This window comes from Trypanosoma brucei, chromosome 9, assembly GCF_000002445.2.
Source record: "Trypanosoma brucei brucei TREU927 chromosome 9, whole genome shotgun sequence".
In the NCBI taxonomy this organism is placed as follows: Eukaryota; Euglenozoa; class Kinetoplastea; order Trypanosomatida; family Trypanosomatidae; genus Trypanosoma; species Trypanosoma brucei.
In genome coordinates this window covers 651,378-666,909 of record NC_007282.1, presented here as the reverse complement: position 1 = coordinate 666,909, position 15,532 = coordinate 651,378, and the positions used below count along the sequence as shown (strand labels likewise).

Sequence of the window (15,532 nt, the reverse complement as noted above, 5' to 3'; positions counted from 1 at the left end):
GTACAACGTAACCTAACCATGCGCAACGTGATGCTAGCACCTCCACTAAGAAGTGGTGGAAGCCACACTACCACACCCAGCGTTTCCTTCCGGCACCGTACTCTCAGCTATATCGCTGAAACCAACGTACACAACGGACTCGCCTCGCACAAAGGTCAGCTCATTTTCCTTGTTTCCTACGGATTGCTTTAACACGGTGTTGAAATTGTTGTCTATCCCCTGTAACAACCCTTCATGCGACTCGCCAAACACGGTGACACACACCGCAGGCTTCTGTATCCAGTCCTCCATATTCACCGAAGCCATTACTGCTCAGCTATTAGAAATGGGAGAGAATTATTTCCCCATCGCATAACGAAGGGTACAAAAGAGAGTCCGAAAGGAAGAAAGAGGGAGTATAATAAGAGTGAAGGACTACAGAAACAAAAACGAGAAATTTAGTGCATAATGTCAGGTTTAGCAACTACAACATAGTACAATTTAAAAAAATGTTCCGGTAAATAAACGATTAAGTGAAGTTACATCTTTTGTTTTCTTCTTGTTCATCCCTATTGACACGATTTTCTCCCTGTCGTGTGTTTGTCTCGTTTTACGGTGACACACTACTCACATCGTTCTATCAGCTCGCTTCCCCCTCTTGTTATTTTCCCTCTTTCCGCTCGAGCGGGGCTTCATCTTTTACAAACAGAACACCACCAGAGGTCGGAGAAGACAGACTTCACTAGTGAATAAGTGGGAAGGAAGGAACGCAAAAAGAAAAAAGAAAAACAATGATCAAGGAATATAGGGATTGAATATGCACTGTGGAAGTATCCTAACTTCTCTAGGTCCTCCCCAGAAATAGGGAAGAAAGAGAGAGCAACAGATATCAATAGGGAGACCTTCTCTCACTCTCCGTGGATGGAAGGCCTGTACAGCACTAGTGCATATGCTGCGGCAGAACCCTCACATTCGTGCCGATTGCACGTGGCTTTTAAAATAGAAGAAGTGCAGTGGTAATATGCCCATCCCGCCTGCTCTACCACTGACTGAGAAACACATAAACCGCACGCGTTAGCAACAATGAAAGCAACAAACACAAAACAAAGAAAAGGGGGTGTAGCACACGGACGAAACGGGTAAACCGTCAGGGGTAAAATGAGAGAAAACGCACATGGGCACGTCTTACAGTCAAGCAACGCTACCAACATGCACCCATGTGGCAGTAAAGGAAAATATAAAACGGTTTACGTTTTGAGGCGACACCCCACTTCCCCCTTCGGGTCAGATGTACGGGCATATACACGTCACCGCTACCGTGGATTATTTCCTAAAAGAGGAGTGAAACAAACAAACATTAAAAAAACAGTCAACAGCAAGTGGCACCCACTACGAAGTGCAACTGGAAATTAATTAATGACGAGAAGACGATCTTCCTCCCTCTTCCCCTCCCCACCGCCACAACCTGCATCCCGCACATCCGAGACCTTGGAGGAAAAATAAACGCGATCCCCGTTTGCCTAAGGTGGGTACGACGACGGGGACATCCGAGAACTGTTAGTAAGCGATAAAATAGCCCGCAACCTGATTTCACCGCTTCATATTGCAAGATCAAGTCATTTCCTCAGCCCCCACCGAGGCAAAGTGTCCCGCACCCCAAAACGCTGACTCATTTACCACGGTTCCGAAGCAAGCGCTGCTGTTGCATTTTGTTGAGGAGCTCTGAATGTGCTTGTAGCTCTACAGTACGCCGCACCAACGGTTCCCTCGCCTCCAACTCATGTAGAAGAAATGCATTTCGTTCTACGAGGAACTCCTCGTACGAAACCCTCCTCTCTATCTCGAGACGGTTCCTAATGTACGTCACCAGGATAGCCCGGTGTGCTCGGTTGGCGTGTTCAGCAATGAACCGCCTTTGATCCATCTCGTTCATTACCATATCACGCTGCGCGGCTCGATCTCTGTCCCGCAGCAGCATTAACCGCCTATCTTTTCTAGAGTTAGCGCTCCACTCCACTGAAGAGAAATCGTCATCGCTCCCCATGAACGATGTCGTTCGTGCGTGGTCGAAGCGGGTACTCACCGTCGTCGCACTTACCTCTGGCAACGTCCAGGTCAGCGAGTTGGCTGAAAAACGATCGGCTGCCCTCCGCTCACTCCGTACTGTTACGATAGTTGTCGACGAACAGGAAAGGGGGTCAGAAAGCTCCGCCTCAGCGCACTCCTCCGCCGCTGGTCCATCCGTTGGTAAGCTGGGAGACTGTGTCATCACACTTGCTTCGTGAGGTGTTGGTTCCAGTTCAAGCATTTTCAGCACCTCTCCACGCGACTGATACTGGAGGATGTATACGTTGTTATCATCTTCAGTATCCCGTTCCACTCCACGGCCGCTATCATCGATGTCAACCGAAGTGTCGCTCTTCGCACAACAACTTCCCATCAACAACAGCACGCCGTTTTGTTAATTTCACTAAGAGTTTTGCCCCCGTACTCTGACTTCTCCTCTTGCTGTAGATATTACCTCACTTCTGACTTATTAAGTTGATCTTGACTTGAACACGCCCCAATTCGACCTTTTCTTTCCTCTTCTCAATTCACAACTAGCACCTTCGCACGCTTTTTCTTCGTCGCAATTTCGCTATTTGTCACTGTTTTAACCGCCTCCTCACTCTTAACTAACTGCATGAAACACAGGAACCAGCGGACGGCGCACCCTTATCGCTCGCCCTCCCCTTCCCGAGACCACAGGACAGTACAAAATTATTGATCCTTTGCCTTTCCCCCACTTTCCCGTCACTCCCTCAGTTATTCCACTTGTAACTGAACCTTGTGACTCACTGCGCACTTATCCCCCTCACTCCGCTCCAGTTTTGATGGGAACACGGGCTTAGCTTTTGTTAGAATATCAGTGGTGATAGTTCCACCCTCCTCTACTTTCTCCAAAGTTCGCTCTTCTTTTGGTACCCTCTACCTAGAGCACACTTCCAGAGTATAGTGGCGCAGAAAAATATAGAAGAGGTAGCGATTCAACAGAGGAAAGGAAAAGAGGACACAACCGCCCCCGTGCAACACACTTAACAAATGCTGTGCAAGTCAAGGAGCTAATGCAACATATTTGTGAAGAACTGAGTAGAACCAGAAAGTCACGCACTACATTCTTGGTGCGATTCCTCCCCCACCCCCTTACTCTCCCTTGATACGCTTCACCCGTTCCACAATCCGCCGCTCTATCGCCTCTTTGCGAGCCCCTTCCGCGGCCTGTCTTTCCACCTCACGATGACGCCGGTCGAAAGCATCCCCCAGTGAGCCGGGTCTTACTTGAAATGCGGAGGCGAATCTCTCCGCAGTCTTTTGTGCCAACTCTGCTGCCCCCAAACGTCTTGCCTCTTGAGCCTCCTCCATGTAATTACGGAGTAGCGACCCATGAAGTGTTGCGCACTCTCGGCTAATCACATCAGGTGGTACGCCAGCAGCCTCACGCTCCTCGCGGTAAAGAAGGACCTTTAGTTTGATGGCACGTAGGGACCTGTGATGTTCCAGCTGTCCTGAAAGTTCTTTGTTCTCCTTTGCCGACCGCAACGCCTCCAGTGGATTCGCCTTCGCCGTTGTTAGCATATCATCCGTGTACTCAGCGGGAGTGAATTTTGCCAGCTGTGTGACCGCCGACCTACTACGCTGCACGTAACCACTGAGGCCCGTCCCTTTGACGTTGATCGGAGCGATGCCATTATACATCGCGCACTACGTCGCGCCTAAAAACCGCTGGTGTATACTCTTCGCTCTCACCTACCGGCACAAAGAGGGCTCAACACACGACACACGCCCCTCGCCCCTGTAACCTGTGCCTGTGCCTGCGCCGTCAGAAAGTGACAAACTGTTGGCTGTCGAATCTTCAACCGCCCAGGGCAAAAAACTAAACAATGTTTACGTTGCTAACAAAAGTGGTGAAATGAAGAAAATGCTTAAACGTGGGAGAGGAAACAAGACACCCGATCGGGCGGAGGTCGCTAGAGCCCAGCACGACCACGGTGTGGCAGCAAAACGTGTGTCACATATTGCTTGTCTTATTCTTTACTCACTGAAAGAAGTAATAGGATTGCCACTCAAGCAAAACGATATCGGCTCGATACGCCTAGACGCACTTGTGTGTGATAAATATGTATATACGTGTGTACACGTGGCTGAGGCGCTATGAAATAAATTCCTCCAGTAGCGCTCTGTCAAGCAGGAGCCTTTCACCATAATGCTTCTCAAGTTTTGTGAGCAGATCGAAAGACCTCTGCAACAGCTGCTCGCGCGCCTGCACAAAACGAAGCTCATGTGCGCTATGACGCTCCACAGGATATCGTATTGCCACTTCATCCATCTCCCATCGCTCAGAAACTTTCGCCTGAGTTCTCCAAGGGCATTGTCGTAACTGCATGAAGAGTGGCTCCCCTTCGTATAAGTGATCCTGAAACTTCCGCGTGGAGGTTTCATGAAATATGGAGGGGTCCCGGGGACTCCATATCTGCCAGCGACGCCGCACGTCGGTTGCGTCAACACCAACACTCCAGTGAGATGGGGTGCGCGGAACTAGTAGCGGGTCGTAACGCACCGGGTCATCGCCGCCTCTGGGACCACTACCGTCGTCTCCATATTCTACGGTGAAACTCTCCCGACGCCGAACCTCCGCACGTGGTGGTTGCGATTTATCCAGTGTTCGCCGCTCGTAACTGCAGTCAATGCTAATGTATACGTCGTACGTGTTCTGTTGCCTGCGTGCGGCTTCGAGTGACGTCACAGACTGTTTGCTAATGTCAATGCCGATATCTTTCATGACTTTAACTGCAAGCGGATGTATGGTTGACTCGTGATGCACACCGCCGCTCTTTATAAATATGGTTCCCGCTGTCAGTCGACGGAGAATACCCTCCGCCATCTGTGTTCGAGCACGGTTCGTCAACCCGGCAATCAAAATACCGCGGCTGCTGGTGGACATCCTAACACCTCTTCACTCCTCTGGGCACTGCAGAAAGTAACCTTTTTACGCACCAGCAACAGTGCTCAATCCAAACAGCTACACAATCAGGCAACCACGGCAAAGCAACAAAAAACAATAAAATGAGTCAATTTTATTATTGGACAGAGTGCAAGTTACCGTCGGCGGCGTCAGAGTCGCCAGTCATCCCCCTATAACACCCTTACCCCTTAGTTGGCCTCCAATTGAAGCCTCTTTCCGCCGAGCCAAACACTGCGGCAGCACAAAAACTTATCAAGTAAATCCCCATTTTCTCCTATAGGAGACCCCGTCCCATGAAGCGTGAAGTCCTTGGTAATACCATATTTGCGGCAGTTACTTACGCCGCGGTGCAATTTGAACGTCAAAAAAAGCAGGTTTTATTGACCCGATTTTAACGATGCCGTCTAGTTGCGTATCCTCCTGAAGCTGCTTCAGCACTGCGGAGTGAAGGGCAGAGTTCCCGCCACGGCTGTGCTTGCCACTGCCAGTGACAATTTGCAGGTTCCTCACACCTTTCTGCTGGCACAACTTCACACGACGTCGCACTACCTCGATCGCCTCCTCAACGTGGAAGCCATGGAGGTCAAGCGTGACGACTGGGCTACTATACAGACGCTCCCGCTCCAGTGCGACCATCGCAATGCGGTTGAGACGCTGATACTGGGCACCAAGTTCTTTCCCATGACGACTAAGAGTCTTGGCGGCTTCGCCGTCACCACGTCGGTATGCCGCTGCAGCGTGCTTGAGCACGCGGATACGACAACTGTTGATGATATACGCCTGCTCTCGCACCCGTCGCCAATCACCAAGCTCTCGTACCTCGTTCTTCACACTGTTGTAAAACGCCTCCACTTCCTCGCGTGATGGGCTGCTCACCGGAAACTGGAACGACACCTTCTTCGGTTCATCTTCTTCGGACGTTCGCTTCGTCGTAACAACAACCTTTCCGCGAGCCGGACAGGGGTGGCTATCAGCAACAACGTCTCCCGCCACCAACATATCTTTGGTCATATCATTCAATATACCGCTTGCCACGAGAAAATTGCCATCAGCAGTCCCGAAGGCATTCTGTACCACGTCCTTGGGAAGTCCCGGGTACATGCCGCACAACTTCTCCACGCGAGCCTCTTCGCTTCCCTTAACTTTACCGCTCCAGGCGGTCCCATAAGCCTTCGCTGTTACTGAACCACTTTGGCAAAGCAAAATGTCGTAGGCCTCTCCGTATTCCCCTCCACATCGATCCAACACCGCTTGAATCGACGGTGTGTCTACGCCTGGAAACAGCGTGCAGAGTGTGAGAAACCACTCGTGTTTGTCCCGGATTGCGGCCTCTCTCTCCTCATCCTCGTCTTCCAAGCGGCTTGCTAGGAAGCAAAGATCGATATCCTCAGTGGAATCAATATTACTCACTCGGTTTATGACGTCGGCGGCGTAATGGGGATTACCGTCAGCGCAGCGAAGGGCGTGCAGCAACAAATATGGTTCGGCGCTTGGGAACGCATCAATCAAACTCAGAAGCGAGGCAAACTCATTGTCCCCGCTTTGGTCAGGTGCCATCGAATCTTCATCGTGCTCCCCCCGCTGGGTACCGCCCTCGGGTGCGTCGTCCACACGCGCGGTCGGAAGAAAATCCGAGAGGGAAACACCGGTTTGTTGGTATCTTTCCCCATCCTTAACCTCCCCATCATCAGCTTGACACCACCGCGCTCTTGTCACATCCTTCAACACCTTCTCGGCGGTTAGTGGTACCGTCTCGCCGCCTTGGCTAGCGTCATCGCAGCCTCCACCCCATAAATCAGGTCGAACACGTCTCAAATATTCCGCATCGCTTTCATGTCGGTACTTGCAGGAACCTTCCCTCGCACATCTTCCGTTCAGAAAGAACACGCAAACGTCTGCGTCCCTGTCTGCATGAAGGCAGTTCTTTCCGTATTTACAGCAACCGCGCTGCGCTATACAGGGGTGTTTATTCCTTGAGATAGCCCTAGAAGTTACTGAAAGTGGGACGGGAGAGGTTGGTGCGACCTCTTCGAAAGCCTGTTTCTGCGCATTTTGCCTTACTGCATCCAAGAATGGAGTTGGGGTGGTACCGATGACGGAAGTAGCACGCGACTGCCAATCTAGAGCTCTGGGATCCGTATACGTAGGTTCCGAGCCCTGGATGAGATTAAAGCGGCATGGCTCAGGAGTTGCACCGGCAAGCTGGGAAGACGATTCCTCGTCAACACACTGTATCACATCCCCAACAAACACCCCATTGCCACATGACCTGGATATACGGATGGTGCCCGACTGGTGCTTAACTATTCCACTACTTGTCTCCGGACGTTGGTCGGCCCGTATGTCTACTCCATCAACATAGTGTCGTCTCTTGCAGAAGTTTCCATACAAGCAAGTACCATTGAAGTAGTTGATGCAGACATCACCCGGGTAGTCACGAAGTCGACAGAACTTTCCATATTGGCATTTTTTGTATTGCACTATACACGGGTGTTTCCTTTGCTTCACCTCACCACCGTCACCCACGCGGTCATCATTACCGCTCAACTTTGGCTTTTCTGCCAATGATTTCACCGGAACCTGTTGTTCTTTCACTTTTTTGTTCTGCAAAATTCTCAGGGCAACGTCAAAGTCTCCATTAGCCTCCTTAAGTGCTTCTGTTGCCTTGCTTTTACTAAAATTAAGCGATATTAACTTTTTAATGGCGTCATCCTTCCTTCCCATCCCGGTAATGCAAAAGAAGGACTTCCGCGCGTGCGGTGCACACGCAAAAAAACGAAAAGATGGGGTTGGTAGGCAAGGGAACGAGAGTAAGGGGCGCGTTGTGTGAACAGGATAAATCACCCTGCGATTAATAGTAGTGGACCTGCTGAATGTGCCACCAATCGAGTTATTTATACATACGCTCCCACACACAAGACCCAAAGTATCTTGTGAGGTTTACATCACTCCGTGGAAACAGTAAACGATGCCCCCTTCCCCAATGGATCCCTTTTCAGTCCTTCTATCCGCCTCATTGCGCATACACACTTTTATTTCTCCCCCCCCCCCGCACTCTCGTCCATTGTCCCTTCTCCTTCTGATGGCTTTCTGCAGTTTCCACCTCCCAGAGGGGACGCAACAGTTGACAAACCTGCTCAAAGAAAGAAACACATTAGTTCCACCCGTGACGCTTTATGTACAAGAGGGCCGTCGACCCTGTGTGAGCATGAAGCCAGGAAGGGACAGAAAGGGGGGGTTGAAGCACGTGAAAAGAAGAAGTTTAGAAAGGACGGGCCGCCAACCGAGAGCGATTTCCAAGACATGCACATTAGATGAGAAAATGAAAAGCTTGGCAAGCCGGGTCAGGACGAAGGCTGTCAAAGAAATTCTCCGCATAACAACACTCCCATCTTTTCCCTATCTCACTTTCCCCGTCTACAGTTTCTAAAGCACCTCTAATCACTCTGTAAGGTCAATCACACCGCAGTCACTTATGGTTATCACCTTTTTCGGACACTGATTGTGTTTTACATCTACTGCGTGGATAGCATGTACGACTTCCAAGCCGTCGACCACACGGCCAAACGCCACGTAGCGGCCGTTCATCCATTGCATGGCCTTCATTGTGATGTAAAAAGAAGATGCGTTGGTGTCTCCGCCGTCATTGCACATTCCAAGCACCCCAACCCTATCGTGGGGAATGGCATAAGACTCATTCGGGAAGTAACGACCGTAAATGGAATATCCACCCCGACCATTCCCTCCACTGATGTCACCGCCCATCACCCACGCTCCATGCAAAGTGCGGAAGAAGGTTGAATTTTTGTAGCTTAGTATTGGCACCTGCTCTTCTCCCTCGTCCGCATCCCGACTCAGGTCGCCCTTACAGAGGTGCCAGAAGTTGCTGCAGGTGTGGGGCACTACGCGCGAGTAAAGTTCAAACGTAACGCGCCCGTGGACCATCTCACCAATGCTTATTTCCATCCAGCAGTAAGTGTTCCCCCGCTCCCGAAGGTAATTCTTCCACGAAAGATGCGCCATATTTTCGTAAGAGTCAGGTCTCTCGGGTGGGATGTTAAGAACTCGAAAGCAAGTTGCCTTCTGCATCATGTTCAGGAAGTCATCCCCGGACATTGCCTCGCCCTCTCCGTTGGTGGGGCCGGTGTGCCCATCGGCGCCCACAAGGACGATGACCTCCATTCCACCGTCCTCTATCTTCTTACTGTTTAACAGCTGCTCTCTACGACTGTAGAACTCGCAAGGCATCTCACGGAATATATCTACATAAAATTCATCACTGTACTCTTCTGCCACATACTGAGCGACCTCCGCGCACTTCTGGAACAACGGGTTGCTAACAAGACCGCAGACGGTGTAGTTGCGCCTCTTATTTAACGAGTCCCCGACGATTGCCATAGACAGGGACGGAGACAGCACCCGCCCAGATACCAACAACAAATGGAACTACAGGTGCTCCCGGTATTACTCCCCTCTACCGGCTCCACTGTTTAATGCACACGGAGGCACTTCAACTTCCTAGAAGACCGTTGTGCGGCTTCTCTGCACAAAGCGTTGATTAAAGGAGCGAGGTAGTCAAATAAATGGGGAAAACACGAAGGGAATAGAACGCATCAAGGTTATTTTCAACTTCACTGCTGCCATTAATACCGCCATTATAATTTACCACTCCATAGCTACCACCAAACCCAAATTTTGTAATTGACAAACACGTATTCACAAAGAACAATAGCAGATACCACACCCACCAAACAAGCCAGTTCGTTTCGTAGCTTTAGAAACAGCGAATTGTCACCACAAACACAGGCACCAGAGTACACCGTCTTCACTAACGGCGAGCCTATCCATTCAGCCAACGCTTCAGAGCATCGTAGCGCTCGCTACCCTCATCCCCATCAAGCACAACAGCCGCGCAGGAACCAAGCAATGACCAAATGCCTCCAAGTGACACCGCTGTGAAAACCAGGGCCGCTCCGGAGAGGGGAGACTTCTGGAACAGCAACTCGACGTCTTCACGCAGCGTCGAGCCAAATGCGGGTTGTTGCGGTTTCACAGGTGTGGAACGGAATATCCAAGAAAAATAATTGGGACTCGCAACACGCTCAACGCCCTGCACACCCAGTTCGTTTTGTATATCATCAAGATTCGTGCAATTTACGTAGAAGTCAGCGATCGCAAACCCTCCAAGGAAGCTGAAGGCTGTTCGGCGGATGCGCAACATACAGCGGAGTAAGCAGCAAGCTACTAAGAATGAAGAGAAAAGAGTTGGAGCAAAACCGCCACGACACGGTTTACTCACCCTTCCAACCACACGAAACTTTCCGTGGACAGTACGCCAAAAAGAAATCCCGTGCAAGTCGTGACTCTCTGCGTACAAGCCGTTGACGTTTACTCCGAAGAAACCAGAGAAAAAAGGTTGACACAGAAAGAAAAAGGCTGTGAAACATTTTTACCACCCTCCGTTGCATGGTAACAGTGTCATGACGCCCAGTGAGGTTACAAGCTCTCAAGCAGCAAGAAAGAAGCGATAAGTAGAATTAATGTGGTAAAAAGAAACCTGCATTGGAATGAGGGGAACAGAAATTAAAAAGGGTGCCTGCACAAGTCAATTTGTATCTTCAACTTTTCACCTTCGGACGAGCTCCTTTTAGTTTCCAGAAGCTGATCCATAGAAGAACATTTCGTAAACAAAAGCATCAGACGGTATATTCAACGGTAACAGAATTTGCTTCGATATCTCATGCGTTCCCAAGTACGCACTCAGAAGTTTTCCACCCGGAAACCCAATTTTCGCGAACAGAATGACCTTGTTTGATTTTTTTCTCAGTTCATTCGGCACGTCAAGTGTGACTACGCATGTGGTTGGGTCTGATGTTTTGTCCACCGTATACGAAGTTGAGGGCAAGATTTGTGCATCCCCCAAAAGCAACACACTGGTGGAATTATCGTATGTCGGCTCAGTCAGGGCAACGCCACCCACAGTGCAAACAAGTGATTCATTCTCAGAGGGGTTTAGTATCGACAAACAAGTGACGTGCGTCCATGTAACGTTGTCCGGAATTACGTAACGAACAATCTGCCAATTTCCCACAGTTGCTACGACAATTATTCTCTCTGGGGATGCAAGCTGCTCGTCAAACACGACCCGTGTCGTGGAAGAGCCATTTACACCCTCGACACACACGCAGCGCACGGAGTGCGCTTGCGCATCTACGGCGTTACACAACCAGGCAATGTCAAGGAACGCCAGCGCGTCGGACGTCTTCTCACCGTCAGCTGCTCCGACTTCAAGACGTACCTTCCATCGCATAAGTGGAACGGTAGCGTTTGGCGGAGCGGCGAAGCTCATGCTACGGTTACCCATCCACACCTGTTTTGTCGACCAATCGAGGGGCACAGTCTGTCCATCTTTATTGGTGTGGCACCCATCTTTACCCACCACTTCGAACGGCAGCACACACCATGGATCCCCCTCCGCCCCACCGCGCACCAGCTTGTAACAAGGCTTTATGTGTGTCTGTGAAATTTGGCACCACTCAGGGAAAAAAAAATCAGTGTCATCATTACTGCACTTTACACCGCTTCCAAGGCTATTTTGATTGGAAACGCAACCCAAAACGGGAGCTCCATTCACGAAGAATTGTGTTCCAACTTCGTCAAGGAAGCACGTCCATACCGGCAAAGTGTCCAACTCAAGATACTTGGTAGTCCATATATCCTGCATTTTACTCCACATGTGCGCGTCGTTACGCTGAAAATTTTCGCGACAGCCATTTCCTACGCATTCAGAAGTCCAACCAGGCGCGAAAATGGCAATGGAAAGCTTTGCACCAGATGCACAGTCTGCAGCTTTATGGCTATCGTATCCTCCGCCTCCGTAGACACCACGGCCAAATATGTCAACACCAACAAACACATCGCGATTTCTTTGCCCCGCAATCGCAGTGGATAAAGGGAGACTGTACGGTCTCCAGCCATAGTTTGTGAACAAGCCGTTGCAGACATCAAAAAAGGGCTTATTCTTGGACGTTAGACCGTTCTGATACGAAACGATTCCCTCCACAGTGACAGCATCGTACCAGAATACAAAGCGCTCCCCAGAGTTAGGCGGTCGCGATTTGTTGAGGGATTTCTTTAACGTAGCCACGAACGTTATCAAGCGCTTTGCAAGGGTTTCATCTAAATTTGTTTCGATATTCATAAGGTATCCATCAAAGTTGTGTGCATCACATAAATCCACCAACTTCCTAATGGTGGACGCCGAACTTTGGGCATCATGTAGAATCTTGCGAAGAGTTAAGCTTTCGCCTTCGGTAATAAACGTTCCAAGGGCTGGAACCCCCTCGCGGTGGGCGTAGCTGATCCACTCCTTTGGGGGAACCGTAACGAAGTTGTGCGAAAAGTAAACAAAGTAGTCCACATGATGCCAGTAACTCACCGTATAGCTACAATTCACCACCGACGGGACGAGAGCTGATGCACCCTTCATCAGTCTATTACAGACAGCGAAGTGCTCGTAGTCAGTTGGAAGATAACCACCCTTCATGTCATGGCAAATTAAAAGCCTCGGACCATCTTCCACACTGGCCTGCACGCGGCGGCGACACGGCGCTGCTGGGGTAATTGCTCCAGGTGATGTAGGGGACCAATTCATCAAGTCTTCAAGCGAAGAGATAGGTTTCACAGCGTCGTGCATTATGACCTCCATTGCCCTGTCCCCTGGATCACTCGCGTTTGACGTAAGGGGGGGAACTGGGTATTTTTCTTTATGGAAAGTCCCTATATTTGGATCTCCCTCTACTGCGCAAAACTCTGATTGATACTCACTTTCCACCAACTCAATCAACTCGGTGATGTGGGTCACCATTATGGCCAGAACATCTTCACTGCCGTCCGCATCACTCAGGAACCACACAGCTTGATTCAACGTCGGGTGCTGCAACAGACGGAACCCACAGAGACGCAGTATATCGGCTGCACCAAACTCTTCCAGAGGTGCTATTTTCGACTTATACTCCTTATCTTGAGTAGAAAGCGTCCTGTACTTGAGTTGAGTTGGATTCCTCAGGATATTTGTTATGACCATCCGAAGCAGGATAAGTGCTCCCATCGTCGTGTTAAAGCCTTCCCGCGTCCCTGACGAGAGCAATTCATTACTCTGCAGCATCGCACGGACAAGCATTACTTCTTCATGCTCCTCCACTGAGAGATGAGATTTCTCCGAGTTCAGGCCAGTTGCAACGTCGAGGGAGGTAGAGGAATCACTCACAGTGGGCGTTTCAGTGGTGTTTGATACTTTCTTCCGCGGTGAAGTAGAAAGTTGTGATGTCTTTGCGGATGCTTCCAAGCCTCTGGTGGCCATTTCCAGCATGGGTTTAAGCATGCGGCCAAGGGGAGTATCCAGCACAGTGGGAATCATATCGCGGATTTCACTAGGAATGTCACGCTCTACGAGAAACTGCGCTGCCGCTTGCGTGAAGTGGTTACAATTTCGGTTAAGGAGATTGTAGTGTGTTGGGCCAAATGTATCAAGCCTTCGCTGCTTAACCCATTCAAGAAACTCGCCTTCGCCTTTCGTTGTTGTACCGAGTGTTTCTACCCGTTTTGGCGTGCCAAAGTGAGATCCACCGGGTGAGGAGTGAACAATGCCAACCCCGCCGTCAAAATAGTACTCCTTTCCATACACAACAATTCCAGTGTGCCATATTGCTTCCAAATGGCGCCCAATCAACATGAGGCTCATGGACTCCGCCATCCCTCCGCTGAGGTCGTAGCAATACAACTGCACAAGAGATGTGGCCATGGTTAAAGTTTGAAAGAACACTGCGCACGACCTTCTTTCACAGCCAAAAGAGAAAGTTGAGTTTCAAAGAGTTATACAATCACTTTTTTTTTTTACAACTTGTTTCACTTTAAGAGGAAGCCGCCGGCCCTTGTCCAGGTGAACGAGCAAAACAAAGGCTACGGGAGATGACGGGGTGGATAAGGTGAGGACATTAGCCAGTTGCAAGGTGATGAATTGCACCTCTGCATGGCTCAGTTACAGTATAGACACCACCGCGCGTAATATGGGTGCCGAGAACAACAAACAGTCGGACAAAGGACATCAACAGCAGTGAAGTATGAAAAACTCCGTAGTGAGGGGCGAAAAAACGTGAGCATTTATTACGGCACAAGTATTCTCAATGGATGAACAAAATCATGAGGTTTTCCCTCCCCTCCAACTGGCGCTGCACTCGATACTTTCTCCATCCGGGAAGCTCCCTCATTCATCGCGCAGCAGGGGCACAAACTACAGCTCTCTTTTTTTCACGTAACACAGTAACTCTAGGTAAATGACGGGGACGCAGATGCGCAATCAGCCGACGTACAACCGGGCACCTTGGTGGGTTACGATCGTAACCAGATCCAAAGCCAATTCACCTCAGCTTCTGCATCGCAAAGGTGCATAGAAGTTTCATTAACGCAACAGACGTTCCTGGTAGCTACGGAGTGGCAACAGCCAACCTTGTGAACCCGTAGGAAAAAGATCGTTTGAGCAAAACAGCAGGACACGACGAGAAGCGAACCCGCGGACGTCGAATCCTGTCCCTTGTAGTGAACCCGCGAAACGACAAAAGTACTCGGAACTTCCACCCGATTCGCCCACTTCTACGGTTACGGCTGCCGAGGTCACGTTGAGACCTCACGCCGGTGGCAGACAAAAGGGACACACTTCCACATCACGTCAGGACCCAAGCTGACTAGCTGTGCAACCTGCAAAACAATTGCCGCCAAGTGCTATCGTCAACCGTATCTCCGACCCCCCCCTTTTCTTTGAGCCTGGCCCGAGGAAAATGACGGTGTTAGTGAACCCAGCAATGTCCCGATGCATAATTACGGAGGTAGTGACAACAATTTGAGAGTCTTCCCTTTCTTCCACACGGAATAAGGGACCCAACTCTCTCGCCGAACCTGCCGTGTCCACTGCACCCCCTCCTTCAAACTACGATCTCTTTTTTTTCCAGCGCCGCGCCTCCCCAGCTACCTCGAGTCCAACCACCTCTCGCGGTGATGTTTTACTTTGCCCCCCGCTAAGGGAACACAACGCCACTGGTTAGCTGCGATACCTCCATCCGTCACCGAATCTCGACGAGCACGCGCTCCCGGGGTACATATATACGTTTACATACCACCCTTTGTTTGTCTACAGAGTGTTCGTAACAAGCTTGCAGAAACGACTCAACGGTGCGGGAGTGGGAAAGAGGGTGTGGCCCCATGATTCCTGTTAATCAAGGACATAAAACTACTTGCTGCAGTGGTGGAAAAAAGGGACCCAGAGAGTTGAGCCGTTGAGACAATATCAACACGTGACGCATCGCAAGCCCGTTGTTGCATGCACATCGCAGAATGATAGCAAACGGAAGCTCCGGGTGGTGGTCGTAAGTCTGCGCTTGTAAATTCCAAAATATAACGAGAGAGGTACTACAGCTAACACATGCATGCATTTTATTCAGGGGGGGAGAACATTTTCGAACTAAATGGCGCCGCTCCACAACAGTGAAATAACCA

At 50.1% G+C, this 15,532-nt stretch overlaps 11 protein-coding genes across 11 annotated transcripts; 1 reads left to right on the top strand and 10 right to left on the bottom strand.

Moving 5' to 3' along the window:
* Window positions 1-45: 45 nt before the first annotated feature.
* On the bottom strand, window positions 46-306 carry Tb09.160.2150 (U6 snRNA-associated Sm-like protein LSm6p; the record flags this gene model as incomplete). Its single annotated transcript, XM_798563.1, has 1 exon — window positions 46-306. One exon carries the CDS (start codon window positions 304-306, stop codon window positions 46-48), a length of 261 nt encoding a protein of 86 aa, XP_803656.1.
* A 581-nt stretch (window positions 307-887) lies between these two features.
* Tb09.160.2140 (hypothetical protein, unlikely) lies at window positions 888-1,190 on the bottom strand (the record flags this gene model as incomplete). The annotated part of the gene is made up of 1 exon (XM_798562.1): window positions 888-1,190. The coding sequence occupies one exon, from the start codon at window positions 1,188-1,190 to the stop codon at window positions 888-890; it is 303 nt and encodes a 100-aa protein (XP_803655.1).
* Window positions 1,191-1,648: 458 nt separating this feature from the next.
* Window positions 1,649-2,419, bottom strand: Tb09.160.2130 (hypothetical protein, conserved; the record flags this gene model as incomplete). The annotated part of the gene is made up of 1 exon (XM_798561.1): window positions 1,649-2,419. The coding sequence occupies one exon, from the start codon at window positions 2,417-2,419 to the stop codon at window positions 1,649-1,651; it is 771 nt and encodes a 256-aa protein (XP_803654.1).
* Window positions 2,420-2,568: 149 nt separating this feature from the next.
* Window positions 2,569-2,664, bottom strand: Tb09.160.2120 (hypothetical protein, unlikely; the record flags this gene model as incomplete). Its single annotated transcript, XM_024642639.1, has 1 exon — window positions 2,569-2,664. One exon carries the CDS (start codon window positions 2,662-2,664, stop codon window positions 2,569-2,571), a length of 96 nt encoding a protein of 31 aa, XP_024498426.1.
* Window positions 2,665-3,162: 498 nt separating this feature from the next.
* On the bottom strand, window positions 3,163-3,594 carry Tb09.160.2110 (hypothetical protein, conserved; the record flags this gene model as incomplete). Its single annotated transcript, XM_798559.1, has 1 exon — window positions 3,163-3,594. The coding sequence occupies one exon, from the start codon at window positions 3,592-3,594 to the stop codon at window positions 3,163-3,165; it is 432 nt and encodes a 143-aa protein (XP_803652.1).
* Window positions 3,595-4,168: 574 nt separating this feature from the next.
* On the bottom strand, window positions 4,169-4,960 carry Tb09.160.2100 (hypothetical protein, conserved; the record flags this gene model as incomplete). Its single annotated transcript, XM_798557.1, has 1 exon — window positions 4,169-4,960. The coding sequence occupies one exon, from the start codon at window positions 4,958-4,960 to the stop codon at window positions 4,169-4,171; it is 792 nt and encodes a 263-aa protein (XP_803650.1).
* A 354-nt stretch (window positions 4,961-5,314) lies between these two features.
* Tb09.160.2090 (hypothetical protein, conserved) lies at window positions 5,315-7,705 on the bottom strand (the record flags this gene model as incomplete). The annotated part of the gene is made up of 1 exon (XM_798555.1): window positions 5,315-7,705. The coding sequence occupies one exon, from the start codon at window positions 7,703-7,705 to the stop codon at window positions 5,315-5,317; it is 2,391 nt and encodes a 796-aa protein (XP_803648.1).
* Window positions 7,706-7,949: 244 nt separating this feature from the next.
* On the top strand, window positions 7,950-8,411 carry Tb09.160.2080 (hypothetical protein, unlikely; the record flags this gene model as incomplete). Its single annotated transcript, XM_798554.1, has 1 exon — window positions 7,950-8,411. The coding sequence occupies one exon, from the start codon at window positions 7,950-7,952 to the stop codon at window positions 8,409-8,411; it is 462 nt and encodes a 153-aa protein (XP_803647.1).
* Window positions 8,412-8,422: 11 nt separating this feature from the next.
* On the bottom strand, window positions 8,423-9,379 carry Tb09.160.2070 (cyclophilin type peptidyl-prolyl cis-trans isomerase, putative; the record flags this gene model as incomplete). The annotated part of the gene is made up of 1 exon (XM_798553.1): window positions 8,423-9,379. The coding sequence occupies one exon, from the start codon at window positions 9,377-9,379 to the stop codon at window positions 8,423-8,425; it is 957 nt and encodes a 318-aa protein (XP_803646.1).
* A 442-nt stretch (window positions 9,380-9,821) lies between these two features.
* Tb09.160.2060 (hypothetical protein, conserved) lies at window positions 9,822-10,202 on the bottom strand (the record flags this gene model as incomplete). The annotated part of the gene is made up of 1 exon (XM_798552.1): window positions 9,822-10,202. The coding sequence occupies one exon, from the start codon at window positions 10,200-10,202 to the stop codon at window positions 9,822-9,824; it is 381 nt and encodes a 126-aa protein (XP_803645.1).
* A 426-nt stretch (window positions 10,203-10,628) lies between these two features.
* Window positions 10,629-13,784, bottom strand: Tb09.160.2050 (endo-beta-N-acetylglucosaminidase, putative; the record flags this gene model as incomplete). Its single annotated transcript, XM_798551.1, has 1 exon — window positions 10,629-13,784. The coding sequence occupies one exon, from the start codon at window positions 13,782-13,784 to the stop codon at window positions 10,629-10,631; it is 3,156 nt and encodes a 1,051-aa protein (XP_803644.1).
* Window positions 13,785-15,532: the final 1,748 nt, after the last annotated feature.